Source organism: Euprymna scolopes, chromosome 18, assembly GCF_053919585.1.
Source record: "Euprymna scolopes isolate OS-2025 chromosome 18, ASM5391958v1, whole genome shotgun sequence".
Classification (NCBI taxonomy): domain Eukaryota; kingdom Metazoa; phylum Mollusca; class Cephalopoda; order Sepiida; family Sepiolidae; genus Euprymna; species Euprymna scolopes.
Window position 1 is genome coordinate 26,406,444 of NC_136499.1, and position 24,886 is coordinate 26,431,329.

At 35.3% G+C, this 24,886-nt stretch overlaps 1 protein-coding gene across 4 annotated transcripts in view; it reads right to left on the reverse strand.

Annotated features, from left to right (window-relative positions):
- The window catches only part of LOC145297544 (UDP-D-glucose 4,6-dehydratase-like), a 161,902-nt gene that overhangs the window by 72,878 nt on the left and 64,138 nt on the right, over positions 1 to 24,886 (reverse strand). Inside the window, exon 1 of one of the 4 annotated variants that reach the window (XM_080143509.1) lies at positions 23,076 to 23,398. The exons of 1 other annotated variant lie outside the window; for it this stretch is intronic. In XM_080143509.1, coding sequence (XP_079999635.1) covers positions 23,076 to 23,151 — 76 coding nt within the window. In that variant the 5' untranslated portion in view covers positions 23,152 to 23,398. Of the gene's footprint in view, positions 1 to 7,834; positions 8,475 to 8,727; positions 8,859 to 23,075; positions 23,399 to 24,886 lie in introns of those variants that run through there. 2 more of the 4 variants (XM_080143511.1, XM_080143508.1) reach the window with 2 other exon arrangements.

The following is a 24,886-nucleotide window of genomic DNA, read 5'->3' on the forward strand; positions in this document are numbered from 1 at the left end:
TAAAGTGAAATTGTCTGTGTGTGTGTGTACATTTCCCTAACTCTGTCAATTTTCAGTCTACAGACTCAAGATTTTACATAAAATGTATTGAAATTTGGGGAAATTTTTTTCATCGGTTTTCGGGCAGAAATCTAGCTGAAAAAGGGGTCAAAGTTCAATGATTTGACCTTTGAAAACTTTACCAAACTCCTCCGTCAATTTTGGGTCTAAACACTTGAAATTTTAGATGTAGGTTACTTGGACATGGTTCAAACATTTTAATTTAATTTGAGACCAAAACAATAAAGGTTAAGGGGGTCAAAATTGGAGTCAAAGTTAAAAAAAATATTTGACCTCTGCGGCCTCTACTAAATTACTCAGCCGATTTTTGGTCTAAACATTTGAAATTTTACATAAAGAGTATTCAGACAGGCAGCAAGCTTTTTAATCAGTTTTTGGGCGAAAATTTGGCTGCTAAGTTGAAAGAGTTGTCCTTTTCAGACTCTAGCAAACTGCTCCGCCAATTTTGGGTCTAAATTCTTGAAATTTTAGATGTAGGTTACCTGGACACAAGTCAAACTTTTTAATATATATATAAAGATGCACATAAAGTTTTGAACAGTACATACGGCCCGAGCAAAGCCGGGCTGAACTGCTAGTTTGTAATATATGAGAAATATTAAAAAAAATTTTATTGTTTAAATCTAGGATGCTTTATTTAAAAAACAATGCAGTGGATAGAGGCGTTGAATCTCTTATGGTTCCTGGTGAGCACTATCTAAAGATAGTAATTTCAATCCTACCCAAAGCTGGCCAGAGAATTAGTTAGCCAAAAAATGGTGAGATGACAACAACTATGGAAGGCAGTAATTACTGAGGATACAGTTAAGAGACTCAGCATCCCATCCTGTCGTGGTTAATCACTTGATGAAGGCTATAGGAATAGTTGGTCAAAACTAGTGTTGGGACGATTCCTAATTTTTATACGATTCTGATTCCGATTCCAGGAAAATATTGATTAACGATTCCGATACCAAGTACGATTCCGATTCCTAGGGAATTTATTGTTTTGAAATATACCAGGTAGTTTTATACTTATGGTCGGTAGTTCCCAAATATGTTCCCTAACTTTGGAAGAGATATTTTATGTCTACACCGTCGTGTTTCGGTTTAAATAAAATTATTATATAGTAAACTAAACGGAAAAATTAGCAAAATTTATTTTAGAGAAAATTTATTTTACTTAATTGGAATACAGAAAAAAAAACTCAAAGAAAATAGAATTTATCCTTCAGAGAAAAAAAAAATAAAATAGAATTTATATAACAGAACAAAAACAAGAAAATTAGAGAATAAATACACATGATTCATTATTTTGGTCCTCATAATTAACAGATTTAATGAATTAAATAAAAAAAATATAGCGGAAGAGAAAGAAAATATATACTAATTAAATATAAAAAAGATAAATATTTGATTTAATAATTTATAAATGAACGTGCGTAATGAAAAAAAAACACAATATACCACGTGACATGGCGCCGTAGATACAAAATAACCTTTCCAACGTTAACGACCATATATGAGAAATACCATTAATCGAAAGTTTTTGTTTTATACCAAAAGGTAGGTATAGCGAAAAGTTACAATTAAAGGAATTTCAAAAACGATTTTTTGTTTAGCTATTGATAGTTGTATTTGTGACGGCAGTTCTTCAGACCTCCATAATTCACAAGGAGTAGTTAACACCTATTATTTTTTCTTACTTTTTCATTGCTTTTACACGTTGTTTCTAACGTGAAGAATAAGTTTAGCCAAACTAATTTTGAAATAGGGTATATCAAAGGAACACATATAAAAATGATACCACTATAAAAAACAAATGAAATACTAGATAAAATTGAGCAAACATAATTACCAAAATTATAGAAAAAGATTAAAAAAAACAAACAAAAAATGGTGAAGTTTGTTGAGTGAAATGAATTATTGAAAGAAAATTAATTGAACTAATAGAAATGTTAAATAAAAAAATGTCACATTTCAATATTTTTTTAATAATTAAATTCTCAGGGTTGTCGAAATTAAAAATTAAGTGATTTTTTTTTATTAGACTTCTTTCGAAGCTTGTTACCTTGAAAAATACATTTAAAACCCTGTTTTTTTTTAAATAAATTGAAAAATAAATGCAATTAAAAAAATTTAATTGATAATTGAAACTTTAAAAACATATTAAACATTGAAAAATTACTTATCTCACAAATTAACGTCCAATAAAGTAGATCCAGTCTTCATACAGGAATTTGGTTATAATATATCTTTCCCAAACTTAAAAATTAAATCTTTTTTTTTTTTTTTTTTTTTGAGAGAGAGAGAGAGAGAGAGAGAGAGAGAGAGAGAGAGAGAGAGAGAGAGAGAGTGCTTTAAAATCGCCGGGGAGTGCCGCCTAAAATTTTAAAGAAGTAAATTTTAGGAGTTTAGTGCCTTTCAAAGACGGTTATCATAATTTATTATCATCATTTAATTTCCTTTTTTTCCTCCCCCCCACACCTTTCCACGTGGTTCAGTAGTTAACCAGTGCTCCTGTTGCTGTCAGTCAGCTATCTTTACCTAAGTTTTAATTTCTAGTTAAAAGAATTTTTCATGAATGGAATCAGCATTTTTAAAAATTATTTTTTTAGTTGTATATATTGTATTTACTCTTTGAAGTTAAGGAGGGTTAAAAAAAAATGGTGACACCTAGATGGTGACGTAGGCAAAAAAAAAAAAAAAAAAAAAAAAAGACACTGCGATTTCGACCCTCACTAATAAAACTGCTCTGAGTGACTAGTTGGTAATTTTTTGTTCCTTTTCTTTTTTTATTTTGCTCCTCCAATTTATTTGGATGCTTCATAGTTAAATGTTTTAACATGTTCGTTGTGGTCATGTTAGATGGTTTTATTCCTCGCGATATTTTAATTTGACAGACTTTGCAAATGGCTTTCAACTCATCATCTTCAAAAAGACTTTTTTTTGGACTTTGGGCCATATTAGAAAATTCAGTTTATCTGTAAACAAATAATTTACTATTAAATTTTGTTTTAAAGCTAGTCACTTATTTGGATAATTAATTGAAAATAATCCGCTAAAAAAGACAAAAAGAAAAAAATATAAAGGGATGGGGCGGTAAATTGTACCAACCGGTAGTTAACAAAAAATACTTATAGAATTTAATTTTTGAAACCAATGTATAAAAGTTTACATAATGAAATGCAAATATGTATTTTCGGGTTTGTATTACTGTACACATAGATTCGAAAAAGTTGTCAAAAAACAAATATATAACAAACAAATATTATCAAAGGCAAGATAAGTTACTTTTCTACTAAACTGGGTAATTTATTTTGTTTTTATTCAATGTAACATGTTTATTCAGCTCGAAAAACATGCAGTGTTTACCGATGTATTGGAAAATTAAAAATGGCGCCCGACACTCTCTTTAACATGGTAAGTTCGGGAAAAGGTGTTATAAATAATAAACTAGACAAAATACTATTAAAAAAACACCGAATATATGTCAAAATATGTCACGATAACATATATTGAGCAAGTTTCTAGCAGTATTTTGTATAGTTTATTATTTATAACATCTTTTCCTGAACTTACCGTGTTAAAGAGAGTGTCGGGCGCCATTTTTAATTTTCTAATACATCGGTAAACACTGTATGCTTTTCGAGCTGAATAAACATGTTACATTGAATAAAAACCCGAAAAATATATCCAGTTAGGAAGAAAAATAACTTATCTTGCCTTTGATAACATTTATTTGTTATATATTTGTTTTTTGACAACTTTTTCGAATCTATGTGTACAGTAATATAAACCCGCATTTTCTTTTGAATTTTTTTTTTTTGGTTGACTGTGTTCAATTCACACATGGTTGATGCGGTTCAATATTGCTAAACTATAAGTCCTTAGTAAAATTCTATTTATAAATACTTTTTAAAATGAAATTATTTAATTAATTGTAAATATTATTTAGACATAAAAATTAATTGATTACAAAACCTTTTAAAAATATATATATTAATTTCTTTTTCGTTCAGCAAAAAACTGTGCAAAACACTTTTAATTTTCAATTTAAAATTCTAGAAAAAAGATTATATTATTCTGCTTTTAATATAATCAAATTCAGGGTTTTATCTTTCTGGAGAAAAAAAAAAAAATAATGGATTTTATTTCAATGAAATTAAAAAAAAAACAAAAAACTTGACTGAATTGAATTAATTACCCTTAAATTAACGAAGGGGTTATTTAATAACTTTAGGTTTGGAAGAGATAGGTATGGGGTCGATTTTTTTTGAAACTTCAAAAGAAACCGACTACTGTCAAAACTTTGCAAAATAATACAACGTGATCAATTTTATTTTAGAGATATTTCTTTCAAAAGCCTTCTTTTAAAAAAAGAAAAAAAAAAGTATATTGTTCTATTAAACCTTTTACTGTTTAAATAATTTGACTTTGCTCGTTTTATTTTAAGAAAATATAAGTTGAAAAAGCATTTTCATTCACTATTAGAAGATTTGTCAGTAAAAAAAAAACAATCGCCAAAGAGATAAGCGTTTTTTTATTTTTACTCGCAATGTAGAGCCCTGCATACTTCTTTTCAGTTAACTCTTTTGTAGTTTTGATTACAATAGATCTGAATGAATGAACCTTGTAAGGGAGGGGCACTAAGCATTGCCCTGTTAATAATGAATTTCTTTGGTTTCTTTTTATTTCTCTCTTGCGGTTAGAAATATCAGGAAATTTTTTTCTTTTTTTCAACATCAGACTAAAAGAATCGTAATGAAGGAATCGGAAAATTAAGGTATTTTTTAACGATGCGATTCCGATTCTGATACCTCCCAAAATACACGATTCTTACGATTAACGATTCCGATTCCGATTAATCGTCCCACCACTAGTCAAAACGTTATGAAACAACAACTATGAAGATCAGGATAACAGTCTGTAAATAAATAAACAATAACTTCATGTTTTTAAGCACTTAAAAATATAACAAATATATTCTAATAATTATATTATTTGTGTAAATCTAAAAATCTAACAAAATTATAACAAAGATGCCACGTCTATTATTCATTTGAGTTTGAAAAACAATCTGCGTAACAAACAAAAAAAAAATCATTATGTTGCTTCTGTTATTCCATACTTGTCGAAAGTTTTGCAAAATTAACTTAAATTGCTGACGTCATCGATTCTGTACTGATTTGTATTTTTTTTTTTTTTTTTTTTTACATGGATGTCACCACTTATCAAGGCCCAGAGGCCACTCAAGGATAAGGGTTAATAGGTATACATTAGTCATTGTGATTTTAGCATAGTAAACAGTGGGAATTTTGTAACTTGGATTACTTAGGGGGACGATTCAATTAGAACTTGTTCACATTGGACTTTTTTTTTTTTTTTTATAGGTATCAACACATTATCAAGGCCAAGAGGCCACTCAAGGATAAGGGTTAAAGAGTGTACAGTAGAAATTGGACAATATAATAATCATTAGTAATGAAAATTTGTTAAATTTGATAACTTATATGGAACGGTTCATCAAGAACTTATTTACGTTAGACTTGAAGACAACCATATTGTAGTCAGCCGGAAAGCAGGAAAACGGAAGACAATTCCACAGACGTGCAGTTCTAATAAAAAAGCTTTGTTCATGGAATCTACGTTTAGGTTTAGGCACAGATAAAGAGTGGGGGGGAATTATTGATAGTGTTTACAGCTAGACGAGTGTTTCTTGTGAAAGTTTTGCGAGGGGGGACCATAGATTGAAGCTCAGTCGAACACTTTCCATGAAAATAACGATACATCAGAGACAAACTCGCAACATCTCTTCTGTGAGATAGAGGTTGCAAGGAAGAGAAAAGGACATCTCCTACGAGGCTACGAAGTCTATTTTGAACTCTATCAAGGCAGGACAAGTCCTTTCTAGCAGCTCCTGCCCAGATGTGGCAATAGTATTCCATCCTTGGACGTACCTGGCTCTTATATAAATAGAGAATTGCATCAGCAGTGAGATATCTACTGGATCGATAGAAAGAACCCACCATTTTTCCAGCGGCCTTGGCAACAGATTTGATGTACGTGTTCCATTTAAGATCAGGAGTAATGGTCAAGCCCAGAAGCTTGTCAAAACTTGAGGCCTCCTGAAGACGAGAGCCATTCATTTCAATTGATGCCAGATGGGGATCAGAATGTTGATGATGTAAAGAGAGAAGCTTGGTTTTAGATGCATTAAAAGTAACCAGCCACTCCTTTCCCCATTGTACTACATGCTCAAGATCAGAGGAGAGAGAATTGGAGAGAACTTGGTCGTTTACTGTCTTAGATGTGCTACCATAAATGGTAGTGTCGTCAGCATAAATGTCTACAAATGACGTCAGGATGTGATTTGGAAGATCATTAATGTAGATCAGGAAAAGAGTTGGGCCCAGGATGGACCCCTGAGGGACACCGGCATTAATACTGTGGGCTTCTGATTTTTGCCCCTCAACTACTACTCTTATGAACCTATCAGAAAGAAATGATTTAATAATTGAGAAGAAATTTCCAGCTATACCATAGCTAGAGATCTTATGAAGTAAACCTTTATGCCATACCCTATCAAAGGCCTTAGATATGTCAAGAGCAATTGCCCTAGAAAGGTTGCCTCCGTCGAGAGATTTGCTAATCCTATGAGATATAACTGTAAGCACATCTGCTGTAGATCTAGCAGAACGGAAACCATATTGAGTGTCACTAAGAAGGTTATTTTTGTTGAGATGGTTGATTACTTCTGTATTTAACACAGATTCCAGCAACTTACTCATGACGCACAGGAGACTTATTGGCCTGTACTGAGAGGGGGATGAGCGATCACCTGAATTCTTAAATACAGGGCATACTGATGAAATTTTCCAGGGAGATGGGAAACTATTCTCCTAAAGACAACGTTTAAACAGTTTTGTAAGTATGAGCGCTAGTTCAGGTTGAAGTTTTTTGAGTACTATAATTGGAATACCGTCCGGGCCAGTTGCTTTACTGGAATCAAGGTTTTTGATTAGCTTGGCAACATCACGTACAGATATACGTATATCACATAGTGTGTTTTCAGATACAGGAGGAAATATTGGGGGTTGGCGGCCTTGATCGCAAAAGGTAGAATTAGCTGCAAAGTTCTTGACAAAGAGTTTGGCTTTGTCTGATGCTGACGAGATTACCTCAGGTCCATTGATGATAGTTGGAATGGAGCGCACACTTCTGTTCAGAATTCTGTTTGCTATTTGCCAAAACTGGTGGGAACCAAGCCGCTGCTCAGCTACTTTGGACTTAATAGATTGAGCATACAACCATCTTGCGCTCTTTATTACTTTCTTACAATGGTTGCTGGCAGTCCTGAAAGCGGCTTTAGTTTCCATACATCTATTACGTTGGAAACAGTGGAAAAAGTGATTTCTGTGCGCAATGGCAGCAGCACATTCTGGAGAGAATCATGGCTGGCTGTTAGGTTTTTGCTGAAACTTTTTCGAGGGTATGAAACGATCAATACCTACAATTAACCATTCCGTCAGGTCTAATACTATAGAGGACACATCCTTTTTAAATATGGAATGCAGAGGTAGATCAGATATAAATGTACGGAAGCTATCCCAGTCAGCCTTAGTGTATCGATATACTGTACGATGGAGAGGTACGTCTGGGGACTTATTACATTTCATTTTTATCTTAATTGATACAACAGAGTGGTCAGAAGATCCAAGAGGCGACAGAACAGAAACTGAACATAGTTCAGGGCAAATTGTGAGAAAAAGGTCTAGTAGGCTCGCATACTGACCGTCATTGTCGGGCACACGGGTGGGTTCCTGAACAATCTGAGTGAGGTCATAGGCAATGGAGAAATCATGACAGAACCTCCCCTCATCATCGGTCTTGTTTGAGTGGGTCAACCATTCGACGTTGTGAACATTGAAGTCTCCACATACGTGAATGTTAGCTGAAGGATAAGCAGATAGGACTTGATCAATTTTCTCAGATATGCTTTTAAAGATAGTAATTCCGCTGTTGTGGGGGCGATAGAGAGTAAATAAAAATGCCGTAGTGTGAGCTAAAGCAACCCGGAAGCACATATAGGGTAAGTTAGGATCTTCCCTGGAGATGTCCCTTCCACATGGAAAGCTATCTTTAATATAGGCACATATTCCATGCCCATCTTGGGGGTCAGATTTAGAAGTTAAGTTAGAGTATCCTTTAATTGCAAATTCTTCTAGGGAAATAGCCTGTCCAATGCCAGTTTCACTTAAAAATAAAAGGTCTGGTTTAGTCTCCTGTAATTGGGTTTCAACCTCTGGAAGGTTAGAACGTAGACTCCTGATGTTGGAGAAGGAGACATGGTAGTAGGGGTCTACGTTGGAAGTTGGAGAACCGGGTTTAATCGTGTATTTTTTCTTGAAACTTGTCATGATGAAATTTTGAAATTTGTGGACTAGGTCGTCAGATTTACTTAGAGCAGGACATTCGTTTTGAGGTACCTAATGTATATTAGTGACGAACATTGGTGAAGCATTTTTTTTTTTTAGTTTTTAAACAAATAGAACTGATGCAAACAATTGAATAGGAATGACAGACATGGTGATGAAAACATTTAACATAAGATTAAACCGTCTTAAAATCTTATAAATATTTGGAAAAAAGGGTGAAAAATTAAGAAATAAAAAAAATATCACTTACCAAAAATGGAAATTGAAATTAAAAATTGGTTGTTCACTCTAAATATCAATATGCACTCACAATTAAGAGAACTTTAACATAGAATGTCCTCTGTTTTGTAGACTCTCCTCCTTATAAATTATGAAAGAACCAAAGTAATCATCATCATCACCTGCCACCACCGCCGCAAACTTTCCTGACTCCCAAACAAAGTAGTGTATAGATCTTGTTATTGTGTTTACCAAAAAATCTCCATAACAACATAAAATTAATGCTCACAGCTCCAGTGATGTTAATAAGATATTAATGGTTTACAATTGTGGCCGTGTCCGGTTGAATAACAGGTCTCTCGCTAAGGTGAAATAATCATTCAACCCTCAACAGTAAAATTGAACGATGACATTTTTTTTCGAAGGTGAAAAATGTACAGTTTTTCTTTTCAAAGGAAGGCAATTAAAGCTATATATATATATATATATATATATATATATATATATATATATATATATATATATATATATATATATATATATATAAAGGTGGTGTGGAGAAAAAAACCTTTCAGATGCATTTTATTCTTTGACATATAAATTATATTTATATGACAAGTGAATAAACCAGTGTACTTTTTAAGATTATAAAGAAAAAAATCCATCTTTTTTTTAATTGGATGTTTGACACTCACTAGATATTCACTATTATGAGCTGCACTAGAGAGAGGAGAGAGAGAGAGAGAAAGAAAGAGAGATAAAAAGAGAAAGAAAAAAGAGAAAGAAAGAGAAGAACAGAGAGAAAGAAAAGAAAGAGAAGAACAGAGAGAAAGAAAAGAAAGAGAAGAACAGAGAGAAAGAAAAGAAAGAGAAGAACAGAGAGAAAGAAAAGAAAGAGGAGAACAGAGAGAAAGAAAAGAAAGAGGAGAACAGAGAGAAAGAAAGAGAGGGAGAGAGAAAAATAGAGGGAGAAAGAGAAAGGAAGATAGATATTCCATTTTTATGAGACTAACTTTCAAAACCGGATAGTATCAGATGAATCACAGTAGACAACCGATTTTTTTTTTATTTGGAAATGACCCAACAACACCACTTTATTTTATTTCCGCTTATTTAAGTCCCACTCCCATTTAGAGATCAACCTGTTTGTTTTCTAGTCTAAATAAGCCGGAAAATAGTAGCAGTTTATTTTTTGTAACAATTGAGAGGGTCTTACTAATCTGCTTTTTATTTTTATTTGGCTTCTTTATTTTTTTCTCTCGTTTGGTGCGTTTTTTGTTATCCCACATGTCCATAATGTAACAATTAAATTCATATATATATATAAGAATGGTATATCCGTCTCAGTATGGGGAAAATTAATTCCCAAACACAAATCTTATGTCCTATTCAAATTTAGATGAAAATTCATTCCATAATTTTGATTCTAGAAAATATCTTACACTTGAGGCTTAAGAAACTTAAATCCAGAGAATCTTATTTAATTATTGTCTAAATTCGATGCAAATCTGAAATATTTGAATTTTCACATGGAAAGTTGTGTTCATATTGTAACTCCCACACTGATGAAGCTCGGCTAGGACCCCTTTTTGTCTGGAAACTCGGCTCGGATCGTCTGGTCCTTCTCTAGGGTTGTTACATTGAATCCTGTATGCTGAAAACGAATATCGAAGCCGCAGGCAGAAAGAAAAACAGACACGTGAATTCTATTCTACAAAATTATTTCACAAACTTATGTACAGCGTTTTTTTACAAATATCGTCAGTTCTTAGTAAGTTTTTCAAAGTTCAATCTCTCTTCACAAACAGCGTCAGACGAGTGGAGGAGGAGGAGGGCGTCTTTAGGAAACGGCGGGTTACCTTGAGTTTCGCGCACAACTCTTTTGGAAACTGCTTCGAAACTGGCTAATTTCCATGTGACACTTGTATTAATATTGGTGTATGGTCGGGGTTGGAAGTCTCCTTAGCCAATCAAATCACACCACAGAATCGGGAAACCCCAGATTTTGCGGGTGTGCAATTCCCGAATCTGTGATCTGAGATTTACAAACATATTAATTCTCATGACCTCTAAGGTCATCATGTCAGTTCCGACATCTGACTTTGAGTTCACGGAGGTCAGACAGTATTATGCTTCAAGTTTCCTGTCATCAATTTTAACTGCAAAATATATTTCTCTGGTTTTAAACAATATCTATTTTGACGTGAAATAAAATATATATATTTATATTCTCTATTTTAAATCCTCAGATTATCTGCTGTCACCCGGGAACGATTAGCTATCTCAGCGTAGTTATTCGGGTCCTCTCAGGCCCCTTGGGGGATCTAAAGCTCCCCAATAAGGGCAAATTGCTCCCTCAGGTTGATTACGTCACAATATTATGGCGTATAAAAGAACTTTAAAATACAATAGAGATACTGAAGTTTTGGAAATATTTATTAATTGATCTCTAATATCTATTGTTAACATTTTATATTTGGATTTTTACGAAGAGCTTCCACCCCCTTTACCCCTTTGCATGAAATTAAACTAAATATAGCCGACATTATGACCCATTACACCTAACAATTGTGTTCCAAAATTCATAATGATCAGTTAAATAGTTTAGGAGAGTGAATCCTGTACACACACACACACACACACATACATATATATATATATATATATATATATATATATATGATTAGTTTTTTTTGGAAAAAGAATTCCAGCAAAGTGCTCAATTAAAAGGAAAATCCAAAATTTAAGAGCGTATTTATATTTTGTGTACAGAAAGTTGTTAGCTGAGACAGATCATTGGTACCGTCGGTTTCAAGCCCGATAATAAGGCCCGTTTAAGGTATCCTTATCAAGCTCTCTTCAGCCAATATTCGTCTCTTTTATAACCTGAAGTGTGAAGTATATATACCTCGCGAGTTCACGTTTAAATCTCGTTTTGTTACCCCCCTTTTTTATTATCGGATGATATAATACCTAATTTTAAACTTTGAATTATTTAAATTTAAGATCTAATTTCGAAAAAAATTTCCTTATATAAATCGATTTTAATTTGAACCCAAATTAATTTAAAAATCTCTTTTCTTATGTATAAAAAACCTTAAAATATATATTGGTATCGGTTAAAAACTTAAAAATTTGTTTAATTATATCGAATTACATTTAAAAATTTCCAAAAATACGTTTAAAATATATATATATATATATATATATATTTTTAATTATATCGAATCACGTTTAAAAATTTCGAAATACGTTTAAAAAATATTTTTTAAAAATCCAAATCTTTCAAGGTTTGGGGAAGTGAGTATTTATCTATCCTAAGTGATTTCCCTAGTATATTAACATTATTATATTTTTTCTATAGTTTTAAATTCGAAATAGATTATAAATTACATTTATAAAGTATAATTTAAAATTTTTTTTTATAAAATACATTAATTTAAAATCTATAATATAATTGCGATTAAAAAAAAAATCTATAATATAATTGCGATTAAAAAAAAAAAAAAAAAAAATCCAAGTTTACCGACTTATCATTTTTGTATTTACAATTTTTTTTCCCCTCTCTCTCTCTCTATATATATATATATATATAATCAACATCTAAGTGTTGTTCTTTTCATTGATCCAATTTATTAGGAGCCCCTTCCTTCTGTGTATGCAACTTTTCAAAGCTTCACTCCTCACATTTAGACATTTTATTTTTTGGTCATGAATTGCCCGAAGAATGTAGTATCTTTTTGCGTTACAGAGTGAGCATTGACTTAATTCCGGGACGTATGCTGGATTGTGCTCTATTTTTCTCCATTTTATGGAAAAGGGTGTATTTTTTTCTTTAACCTCCCACACGCTAATGCTGTATTCATCCTTGTTTAAGCTCTAAAGGAGCTCATATGCGCATAATATCTTTGTTTAAATTTGCCTTTTGTCATACCTATATATATTTCCGGTATATTTGTGGATCGGGCCTTATTATCGGGCTTGAAACCGACGGTACCAATGATCTGTCTCAACTAACAACTTTCTGTACACAAAATATAAATATATATATATATATATATATATATATATATATATATATATATATATACACACACACACGCACACACACTACCTCTTTTGGCAATTTCATAAGTTCCAAATCTCAGTGACTACTGATCAGGAGTTAACAAATGAGGCCTCGTTGGAAAGGTAATAGCCTGAATTGTATAGTGGGCTATGTGATATTTGCTCTTAAGGTCGCATATTAAAGGGATCATCCACCATCCAGAGCCTATTTTTGGCACGTTTTTACAGCCATAAAATGTTTCCATCATAGTCATTTGTTTTCCTAGTTTTGCATATGAATTACAAAATATCTTATATTTCCCCAAAACCTCTAGCCTTGATGGCGGAGAGACTAAAACTTGCTGCTATAGTTACAAATGATCTGAAATAACAGCAAAGGGAGACTTGATTCCAAATATTTCTAATATTATACCTCCCTTCTTTGGTCTTCATACATAAAGTAAATTTCACAGTGCATATGGATTATTTGATATTGGAGAGATTCATAATCGCACACTATTTCCAAAAAAGGGGAGATATAACATATGAGAAATATTTGAAATCAAGTTTCCCCTTGCTGTTATTTCAGATCATTTGACACCATAGCAGTAAGTTTTGATCTCCCCTTCATCAATGCCAGAAGTTTTTTGGGGTGTGTGTGTATATATATATAAACAACATCATTGGGGAAATTTTAACCAGAGTCCATAGAGTAAATATGGTATTGTGGTGACTGCTGAAATGAAAGTGCTTAAATGAATAGAGCAAAATGTGTTTAGTTAAGAGTAAAATAGAGTATGGCCACAGACTCCCCTCATGCTTTTGATGGTTTTGTGGCTAATTTAGAAATTATATTTTTTATTTGTAAATACCATCACAAACTACACAAACGAAACACATGTAATAAGTAGAGTGATCACTAGGGCTATGACAACAGCATATTCTTTTCCTTGTTTTGATTCTCAGGTATATATCCATTGATATCTTATATCTTTTTATGTAGAGTCATGTGATCCACGGTTGATCAATTGTCTAACTGTGTTAAATATATACTTGAGAGTAAAAACAATGAAAAAAATATGCTGTTGTCATAGCCCTCATGATTACATTCATGTATATTTGCAAATTGAAGAATTTATTACTAATACGAATGCCATAAGTAAGGTAGAAACAGGCAAAAATTTATAGAAGCTAGAAATTGGAAGAATGAAATAGCTGTTGTCAAGGGAAGATATACCGATATGACCAGAAGATACATTAAGTCACAGAAATTAGGAACTCATGATTTCTACAAAATTTACAATAGTGTAGTGAGTAATGGGCAAACAATAATTTCCCCACTATCCAACAATTATGATGGCGCTTGGCTTGCACAGCAACTGAGAAGGCTGGCCTGCTTGCCTGGCAATTCACCACATTAGACACCATAAACCACTCCCTCACTAATTTCCCTTTCTGAACAAAAGCCACACTTGATAATCAAGTCTACGATAAAATCCTAGGCACCTCCAAGGCATGATCTACTAAAGTAATAAAGATATGTTTTGCTGAGCTAGTCCTTTTCTCTCTAAACCCTACATCAAGTGCCTTGCTGAATCTTGCTTCTCTGATAGCTGGAAAATTATCTCTGCGGTATCAGTATTCAATGATTCAGCTTAAAGAAATTACCTCTTCAATTATCGCCGGAATGTTGTGCATTTCTCTCCTAATAATTACTTAAATAAACACAAGGCCAAACGACATTGATTTTAACAAAACAATAATAAAGGGTTTATTTAAAAAAGGTGAGATTGTATCTCAGACTGGAGAGAACGAAAGAAAGTGTAAATGTCTGTTTGAAGGTGTCTTCTGCCATCAGACTGCAGTCGTCAACAAGTAGTAGTGGGAGGGGTGAGTGAGAGAGGTCTTTATAGGTCGCTTGCTGGCGTCTCTCTGGCGATCATAGCTGAGATCCCAAAGGGCTAAAAATAGTCCTTAATGGGAAAGCTCAAATCAATGCGCCCTGCCAACCGATTGGTCAGTGTGGCCGAATCACTTTGACACTAGGCATTGATCTGCTTATAGTAAATAGTTTATTAACTGCTACAAGTCTCCTCCCTCTCTTCGATGAAATCTTTGAATCATTAATCAACCAAGTGCTAGTCCACCACCTCGTAAACGTTAAACTTTTTTTCTGACGAATGGTATGGATTTAGCCAAGCTGTTCCACTACAGATGTCCTTACACTCTTCTCTGGATGCATAAACCATGCGGTGGACAAGGCGAGAGAAGATAGGGCAGTAATCGTTGATATATCCAAAGCATTTGACAAAACTTTGCATGAAGGTCTTCTCGTGAAGATTGAATTGTACAGTATTTCTGGATGAATAGTTTAATATAATCAGATTCTTCTTAGACAAGAAAAAAATCCAGGTTGTCTTTGATTGCTGTATACCTAAACAACATAACATTAATGAGACTGACTCTCAGGAATCGATCTTTTGACTTTTGTTTCCAATATTCGTAAACGTGTAACACCGTCGTTACATGTTAACACTTGAACCTGATGTTATGCACAAAAGTCTTGCAAAGGAAAGAAATTCAACTCATCCGTTTTTTGTTGTTAAAATAATTTAAAAATCTTTCTCGCTGGCACATGCTTTGCATCGCTGTTGCCGCTCATGTGGTTCCTTTTTTTCTTTGCTTTTTTTTTTCTTCCCTTTTTTTCTTTCCATTCTCTGTGACGTCACCTTGTGCACCGGCTTGGTCATATGCAGGCGTATTATGCCGTTGCTTCTACGGCTCTCTTACAAACTTTTTGATGAAATTGCATCTGAGATGGGTATACTTGCTTAAGACACTATGCTCTATACCAGACATGTGATAAAAATGAATAAGCATATATCCAAAGCAATACTAACCTCCAGTCGGTGGTGGAATGGGGATGTAAATGGATGGTAACATTTAATGCTACTAAAATAAAGCTTTTTTCCTTCAACAATTACAAGAACCTTTCCAGCCAATGATTGCTATGGATAATAGCACTATAACTGAGAGTTCATCATTCCAACTTCTCGATCTAATATTCATAGGTAACATGAATTAGAGCAAATACATAGAGGACATTGCCAAGGCAGCTGCAAAGAAAGTGGGCTTCCTTTACCATGCTAGAAAGATACTCACATCTGATAGTACTCTCTATCTCTGCAAAACCACTATTTGTCCTTGCATGGAGTATTACTGCCATAGATAGTACATCAACCACTAGTTGCTCAAAAAAGAGTGTCTAATCTAAAAGAGTCTCGCACTGTCACTCAACCTCTAACCCATGTCACATCATCACAATATTGCATTCCTGTGCTTTTAAAGTACTTTAATTGAATGTTCTTCGAAAAACTCACAGCACATGTGCCCCACCCCAATGTAAATACCTCTGACTAACCCAACAGGCAGCAAAAAAAAGAAAAAAAAAAACCTTTCCCACAGAAGAGACGTTGTGAGCGTTTCTGCTCTATCGATATTTTCATGGCAAGTGCTTATTTGAACTTCAATCTATAACCCCCCCTTGCCAAACTTTCATAAAAAGCACTCGTCTTACCGCAACAACTATCAACAATTTTATGCACTCTCTATCTGTGCCTAAATCTAAATTGCAAATTCCATGAACAAAGCTTCTTTCCTAGAACTGCCCGCCTGTGGAACTGTTCTGCTGGTCTGCTTTCCAGCTGACTACAGTATGGTCATGTGACATATTGGGCGGGTTTCTAACAGTGTTTTGTATAATTTTTTATTTTTAACTAATTTTTCAAACTTCACAAAGTTAGGGGTCTGCTCGCCTCCACTTTTCTTGTTCGCACCCATCGCTAAACACTGAATGATTCTCGAACCGATTAAACGTTTTAAAGCAATTAAAACCACCAACAACTTTTTCAGATAGGTAGAAGAGTAACTTATCTTACCTTTGCTAACATTTATTGGTTATATTTTAAAAATTTTTTACCACTTTTTCGTATCTCTATGGATTGTAAAACAAACCCTAAATTTTATGTAAAATGATCACCTCTTTTCCAGGCCATTTTAACTTATTAGAGCAGTTAACTAAAATTTTTGGCACTAATGCAGTTAGCACCACGAAGAAAATTCGAACTTGTTAAAATTAAAGTGACAATCGATTTTTTAAAAATATGTCGTTTTAAGCAAAAACAACATTACGTACTCAATCGCCATGTCGAAAATAGTAATATATCCAAAACTTACGAAATTTCATTGAGTAGAACAACTACTATTGTGTTTTTAGTAAAAAAAAGTATATCGGCGATCGCCATAAGCTACAAATGTCGGGAGCCATTACAGTGTAATCTAAATTTTGCGTTCTGAGTTATGGCTATTGTGTGTGAACTCTTCATCGTCTACTTTATAATACCTAAGAAAAATGCGATTTTAGCCAATTTTCCGTAAAAATTATTTTACTCAATGAATTTTCGTAATTTTTTGGACATATTAATATTTTCGACGTAACAAGTAATATTGTTTTTGAAAACGACATTAAAAAGCTCATCTGATACTTCTACACTATTGGGACGAAATTTCGGAAATCGTAAAACTGAATTTCATATTTAAACAATGGTATCTATATATTCCTCATATTTTTAAGATAATTACATCCCAAAATTATGAAAATCGGTAAGGTAGAAAATTATTTCTTTAAAAAAATGAAAAAAAAATTTAATGAAAAAGATCGTAAGACACAGGAGAGTCCAACAGGGAGATAATTTTTCGTTTCGATTTAAACAAAATGGCTGAAATTTTTCACCTGTGTGCAGTCACTCACTCACACACACACAAGCTAGTGCGCAAATAAACGAACGTTTATTCATTTCAATCCCCCCCCCCCGCGCATTTTGCACAAAAACAAGTTCTTCTAGCGACGGCATAATTTTAAATACGCCCACACACTTTTTCTCACAACAACAAAAGTAAAATGAACATATTTCTGGCGGACGTAGTTAACGACAGTATCACGTGACACAAGCGACCAATGAGAAAATTTAGAAGATTGTCTTTTTAATGCTTTTTCAAAAACCAAAATATCAGCAATAGCAATCTTGTTTTGGAGCCGGTCCAAAACGTATAATAACGCATCAAACATTCTTTCTTCCCTTCTTTTTCCCTTCTTCTCGCTTCGACGTCACACAAGAACATGCCTCTCATTTTCATAACATCGTCGCTCGCTGTCAAAGGCATCAACACCATGATTACACACGCCACGCGGACACTCAAAAATCATTTATGCACACACGCATGCATTCCGCAGATTTTCTAATTAATAACAACGAATTACTTTCCTCATGGGACTTTTGAATAAGGCGAACTTCGCCAGTTAAAACACCAACCTTAAAATAAGAACATTATTTTCACACAAGACTTTTATCTTCTAAACTCCTTGATTCCACGGAGGACTTTCATCTAACATATTAATCATAATGATTTTTAAAGACCTTTCACCGATCGGATCTTTGTTTATTCACCTTATTGTTTTTGTTAAAAAATAAATGCAGTGCATTTTAAATCAGAAGGAGTCGTTTTGTTTCATTCTTTTTTTATATATTATTTTGTTTGGGGCAAAGAGATTTAATTTCACTTAAACTTCTTTTCCTCTACAAATTGGTGACACCCGACCATGAAATGAAACACGCACTACCTTCTATAACCCTACAGTTCCACGCTATTTTCCCATTTAAGCAGGGACCGCAGACGTCATTAAATCAAGCGAAACAAGAGCATGGATTCGTCACATTCAGAAATATCTCCAGCCACCCTATCGTTAAACATCCTGGTATTTAACCCAGCCAACATCAAGTCCTGGTTCATCCAAATCCAAGCTTTATTCGATGCGAAGTGGATAACATTGCAAAGGACATGATACACTTACCTGGTCGAGAAATTACCTACCGACATCATGGAGAAGGTAATAGATTTACTCGAAACTATACCAGAAGAAACCCTTACAACCAGCTGAAGGAAGCAATTCTAAAACGAACTGGCTTATCGAACGAGTCGATGCTACGCAACCTATTTACGCAGGTCGAACTTGGAGACCGCACTCCGTCGCAGTTGTTACATCATATGCGCACCCTGTTGGGAGATAACAAGATGTCGGAGAACATCATGAGGATTTTGTGGCTGGATAAACTACCAGCATCAACAGTGCAAATCCTCGCACCAACAGTAGAAGGAACACAGCCTAACAAACTGGCGGAAATAATAGACTGGATTCACAAGAACCTCCAGGCACGCTGAGTAAACTCACAACAACAACAGCCGACGCAACAAAGAGACGAAAAGTTAGCCGAGCGAAAAGCAACGGTCGAGAAGCTGTCCAAACAAATACAGGATTTACTGAAGGCAGATCGCCAGCACTTACATCACAACAGGTCGCCCTATAAAAGAAGGCGTACCAGCAGAAGTAGAAACGTGGAACACGACAGAGCGGGTGGACAGTTTCTAACACAGTAAATGCGCGACGCTGTACCCACCCTTGTTCTTTCATTAACAGAACGAAACAGGGAAACGAGGATACCAGCCAGTAAAGATGACGACTGTCGCTGGATCCTCTGTAAAAGGTTCTCTATTTTATATCCGTGACAGCACCCACGGATATAATTTTCTAATAGACACTGGCGCTGAAGTAAGCGTAATTCCACCGCTGACCAGTCAGAAGATTACGACCCAATTGTATCACTTGCAAGCAGCCAACAGTACCAAGATATCCACATTCGGGGATAAATCACTAACTATCAACATCGGCTTGAGGCGAACTTTCACATGGATTTTTACCATAGCCAACGTAACAACGCCCATAATAGGAGCAAATTTCCTGGCGAAATTCAACTTGTCTGTGGACATGACCATGACCAACCGCACATTAACAGAAAACCAAACGAAATTGGTGGTCAGAGGAGTCTCCACTTGATAGCAGATAACAGCCCTACTTGAGGACCCATCTATCCGTCGATTACTTCAAAAACATCCACAGCTGTCTCAGCCATTTAGGGACATGGACACGGTCAAGCATAGTGCTAAACACTACATTAAAACAACCGGACAACCAGTCCACGCCACCCCCAGACATTTAAAACCAGATAAATACCGAATAACGAAGGAAGAATTTCAGCACACGCTACAACAGGGAATTATCTGACCCTCAAAACATGCATGGTCTTCTCCCTTACACATGGTGCAGAAATCGGACAGTACATCCTGGCACCCATGCGGCGATTTCAGAAGACTAAATGCACAAACTGCACCAGACAGGGGGGGGGGTAAGAAAAGGCAGTAAGGGCTTGCAATGAAATGGTGACGTTGCTTACAAGCAGTCTTTTCTTTCCTTGTAAAGGTAACAATTAACTGGTAACGTTTGCCGAACAGCAGTAACGAGGTGATCAGTCTAAGAGACACCAACCGACTAGCAAGCTAGGTAACTAGCTTCTTAACTAATCACTAACCCGTAGTGAGACAACTCCTTTTTTACATACTAACTCTCAGTGGCGAGAATTCCAATGTGATTTCCAACGAGATTAGAATGTCTATTTAACTTAGTAGGAAATAGACACGCAGTTTCTCAGTAACGGCAAAACAGCAGTTCAGTGTCTTTTCTTCCCTCCAACCCACCCTCGGTAAGTCAAATCAATTTCAATTCTTACAGATACCCTATTCCTCACATCCACTATTTTGTGATCAGATTACAGAACGCGACAACGTTTTCAAAGTTGGATCTAGTGAAGGCATACTACCAAATTCCTGTAGCAGAAGAGGATATCCACAAAACAACCTTGACTTTATGAATTCACTCGCATGCCCTTCGGAATTTGAAATGCTAGTCAAACTTTCCAACATTAAATAGACAAAGTTTTCAGAGGATTGTCATTCATATTTGCATATGTGGATGACGTCCTGATTGCTAGTAAAAAGCTTGACGAACATAAACAGCACCTGGATCAAGCTTTCCAGAGATTATCTCATTACGGCCTAAAAGTAAACGTTGAAAAATGCATCTTCGGACAATCAAAATTCAACATCCTCAGACACACTATCAACAAGGGTGGAATATCACCACTACCCGAAAAAGTGAGTGTCATCGTTAATTTTCCACAGCTCACATCTGTTCGACAAGTCTGTCCATATTTAGGGATAATCAACTATTACAGGCGATTCTTACCCAATTGCTCTGAAATTCTCACGCCACTAACATCGCTGTTGCAGAACAAGACCAAGAACCAACAGTTAACATTAGATGGACCAGCCTTAGCAGTTTTTACTCAAGCGAAGAAACCCCTAGCAAATTTCACAAAGCTGTCTTACATAAATGACAAAGAAGATACCAGACTCACACTTACAACAGACGCGTCAGACGTAGCCGTAGGGGCAGTCATACACCAGCTGACCGATGATGTGATGACCCCTATATCATTTTTTTCGGCCAAGCTAAACAAAACGCAAAGAAAATACAGCACATTTTCGAGGGAATTATTGGCAATTTACCTGGCGATTAAACATTTCAAACACGTCTTGGAAGGCAGAAATTTCATGATTTACACACATCACAAACCGTTAACTAATGCGCTACACACACGTGGACAAATATGGCCCACGAGAAATCACACATCTTGATTACATTGCACAGTACTCCACGGATATAAGATATGTGAAGGGCCAGGAGAATTTGTAGCAGACGCCTTATCCAGAGCCATGATCACTTCTCTAAATTCCAGCTCGCTAAGCATGGAATTGATAGCACGAGAACAGGAATCAGACAACGCTTGAAGATGTCCAGGAAAACACATCCTTACAACTCCAAAAAATGCCCGTACCCTTCAGTACAGCGATTGTTTATTGCGACACAGCAAAGAAACAACCATGACCATACATACCACCTAGCCTCAGACGACAAGTTTTCCAACATTTTCACAATTTATCTCACCCAGGAAAAAAAGCTACTCTAAAGCTAATCACGCAATGTTTCATGTGTGGCTGAATATGAACACAGATATTCGAAATTGGACTAAGATGTGCATACCTTGTCAAAAGAACAAAATTCACAGACACACGAAATCACAACTGGGTTCCTTTATCACACCCGATGCTAGATCCACCAACATCCACATCGATTTGGTAGGACCGTTACCAACTTCAAAGGGACACACCCCCTGATTATCGTCGATAGATTCAGCAGATGGCCTACTGCCATAGTGCCATAGCCGTTAAGGATACTTCAGCTTCAACAATAGCCAGAGCCATACTTCAGGACTGGATAGCCATTTTCGGAGTACCCACAGTCATTATGACAGACAGAGGTTCGCAGTTCCAATCGACACTTTTTTTCAATCGTTTTTTTTTATCTGAAAACTCCATTTATCGACTACAAAATTTCGTCCTAATAGTGTAGAAGCACCGATTATCTTAATAAGCGCCAGTAAATTATTTAAATTTTAGAAGAGTTCAGCAGTGTTAACAAGCGGCCTCGGCCCCCTCCACATTTTAATAATGGCTTCCTAAATTTGCTTAGTGATATTAAACTGCACAAGTACCAACTTTTTTTTTAACCCCTAACTTCAAGTCCGATTGGCAAGGTCGTAAAACCACACGTAATCGCATAAAAAATATCTCTTCTCCCTTTCAAAACAAAATCATACCGAATTTATAGTCCATAGCAATTTTTTTCGCCTACCTGACCTAACACTAGGATGGCTCGAAAATGGAGTTATTTAAAGTTAAATTTATATACGAAACTGATCCCCTATTTAAAATTTTAAAGTTAATCGTTTTTTTTTTTTTTTTTTTGCCAAGTTATTCAAGGTGTTCCTAATGTACACAGAAATGGTCATGCAATAATAATGGGGGCGGGGGAGGACAGGTGTTTACTTCGTACCTTTCGACATTTAAAATATATTTGGATTCTTTAGAAAACTGATTTCTGTCCAAAATTTTACATACAAAAGTCAAGTATTATGGTTCATTTATTGTGTTAAAAAACGGTGTTATTTTTCGACGTTATTATTATTTTTGTCACTCAAAAGCGTAACATTTTGAATACCTTTAAAAGTTCAACAATAAAAAAGTATAATCAAGTAAAACAGTGAATACGACAGAAAAATAATTTGTTTAAATGTTTCCATAAACAAAACTTAGTAATCGTTTGTTTTTATTTAACATTATTAATATTAACGCGACTCATGAGAGCACGCACCAGCACCAGCACCACCATTCACCAAACGTCAACAAAACAGACACTAAAAGAAGGAACTATTAGAAGGAATTATTAATTTATAAACATTGAAAAAGAACCTAAAATACCTGCGTCATCACGATTATGTCGAAAGGTGTCAGTATCACATTGCGAAGAAAAAAGGCCTTTTAGTCTTTCTTTCATCTTGCTTTCAGCGGCAGTTCATAAAGGTTTTTTTTATTATTAAAATAAACAAAAAAGTCAATGAACTGACAAACAGGAAGTTGAAAGCATGCCAAAGCCAAACTTCGAACTCTTCTCCACATGAAGTACAAATTGTTCAACTTTAAAGTTTCGACAACTCTTCACCTGTTTATTTACTTTTTATTCCGAAAAAGATGTCTGATGAAGATTTTAGAAGCCGCACTCTGGTTTTGCAAAAAAAAAAAAAAAAAAAAAAAAAAATGGCATAAACACATCTGTCGGCATCTTCCAGTAGGGATGACTCCGACCATTGCCGATAAACCAAATCCCTCTTATATAGAGGAGATAATGCCTGAGAAGGTGCACCGACCAGCGCACCTTTCCGTGACTAAGCTCACATGGCCAAACTCGCCGTGGAGAACTCTTTTAGTGGAGGTGCTCCTGCTCCACCTCCACTAAAAGAGTTCTCCACGGCGAGTTTGGCCGCGACCACCGCGTTATATTTATTGACAGAGTTAGTATAGCAATTTATAGCACATGCAGAATACTGATTGTGCTAAAATAATAACTTTATTATTCAGAAACCCATTCTTAACATTTATAGGGGAAAAAAGTATTCTGTGCTTTCACCTAACAATTTAAAGATACCTTGGCGAAATCCTACCGAAAAAAAACAAAAAACAAAAAAAAACTCACACACAAAACGGGACGGTTCGTATTCTTCATAAGTATCTAATTTAGTTTAATTAATAATTTAATGAGCAAAAAAAAAAAAAAAAAAAATACCGCAATAATTTTTTTTATTTTTTTATTTTTTTTTATTACATTTTCACCCCAAACAAGGCAAATTGCCACTTTGGTGTAGGGGGCTACTATCAGGGGCAACAACTACTGGGGTACTATGTAGGGATTTGGGCAGCAAGGTGTCGGTTCACGTTACACTTGAACTTCTGCACGTCAGTACTGTTGGGGAAGCAGGGACCTGGAATGGAATTCCAGAGTCTTGCGGTTCTGGGGAAGAAACTATTGGAGTAAAAAGATCTTTTACATCTAGGGACCTCTACAGTGTGGGGGTGGGATCTAGTAGCCTGTCGGGTTTGTCGAGGGTGCTTGCGTCGTGGGGGCACAAGTGATTGCAGTTCGTCAGAGCATTCACCACTAAAATACTTGTAGAAAAGGCAGAGGGATGCAACATTTCGTCGATGGGACAGAGGCTGAAGCTTAGATGCCAGTTCAGGGCCTATCAGGTTTGCGACTCTCTTTTGAACCTTGTCAAGGAGCGAGAGACTAGTAGCAGATGCACCAGCCCAGATGTGGCAGCAATACTCCATACATGGGCGAATGGTGGCCTTATAGAGGTACAGGATACTTTCGGGTGTTAGTAGTTTTCTAGCACGGTAGAGAGAGCCTACCTTTCTTGCAGCGGCCCTGGCAATGCCTTCAATGTAATTGTTCCAACTCATGTTTCCTGTGAACGTTAGGCCAAGGAGTTTGAAAGATGGACTCTCAGATAAAGAGTCGTTGGCCATTGCTATGGGTGGTAGAGAGGGTTTCTTGTAATTATTGAATGAAACTAGTTTAGTCTTGGCAGCATTGAATGCGACCAACCACTTTTATCCCCATTCCACTACAGATTGGAGGTCTTCCTCTAGTGTTTCTGCCATTTCTTTAGAAATGTGTTCATTCGTCTTCCTGTCGTGTCTGCCATAGAGTGTAGTGTCATCAGCATATATAC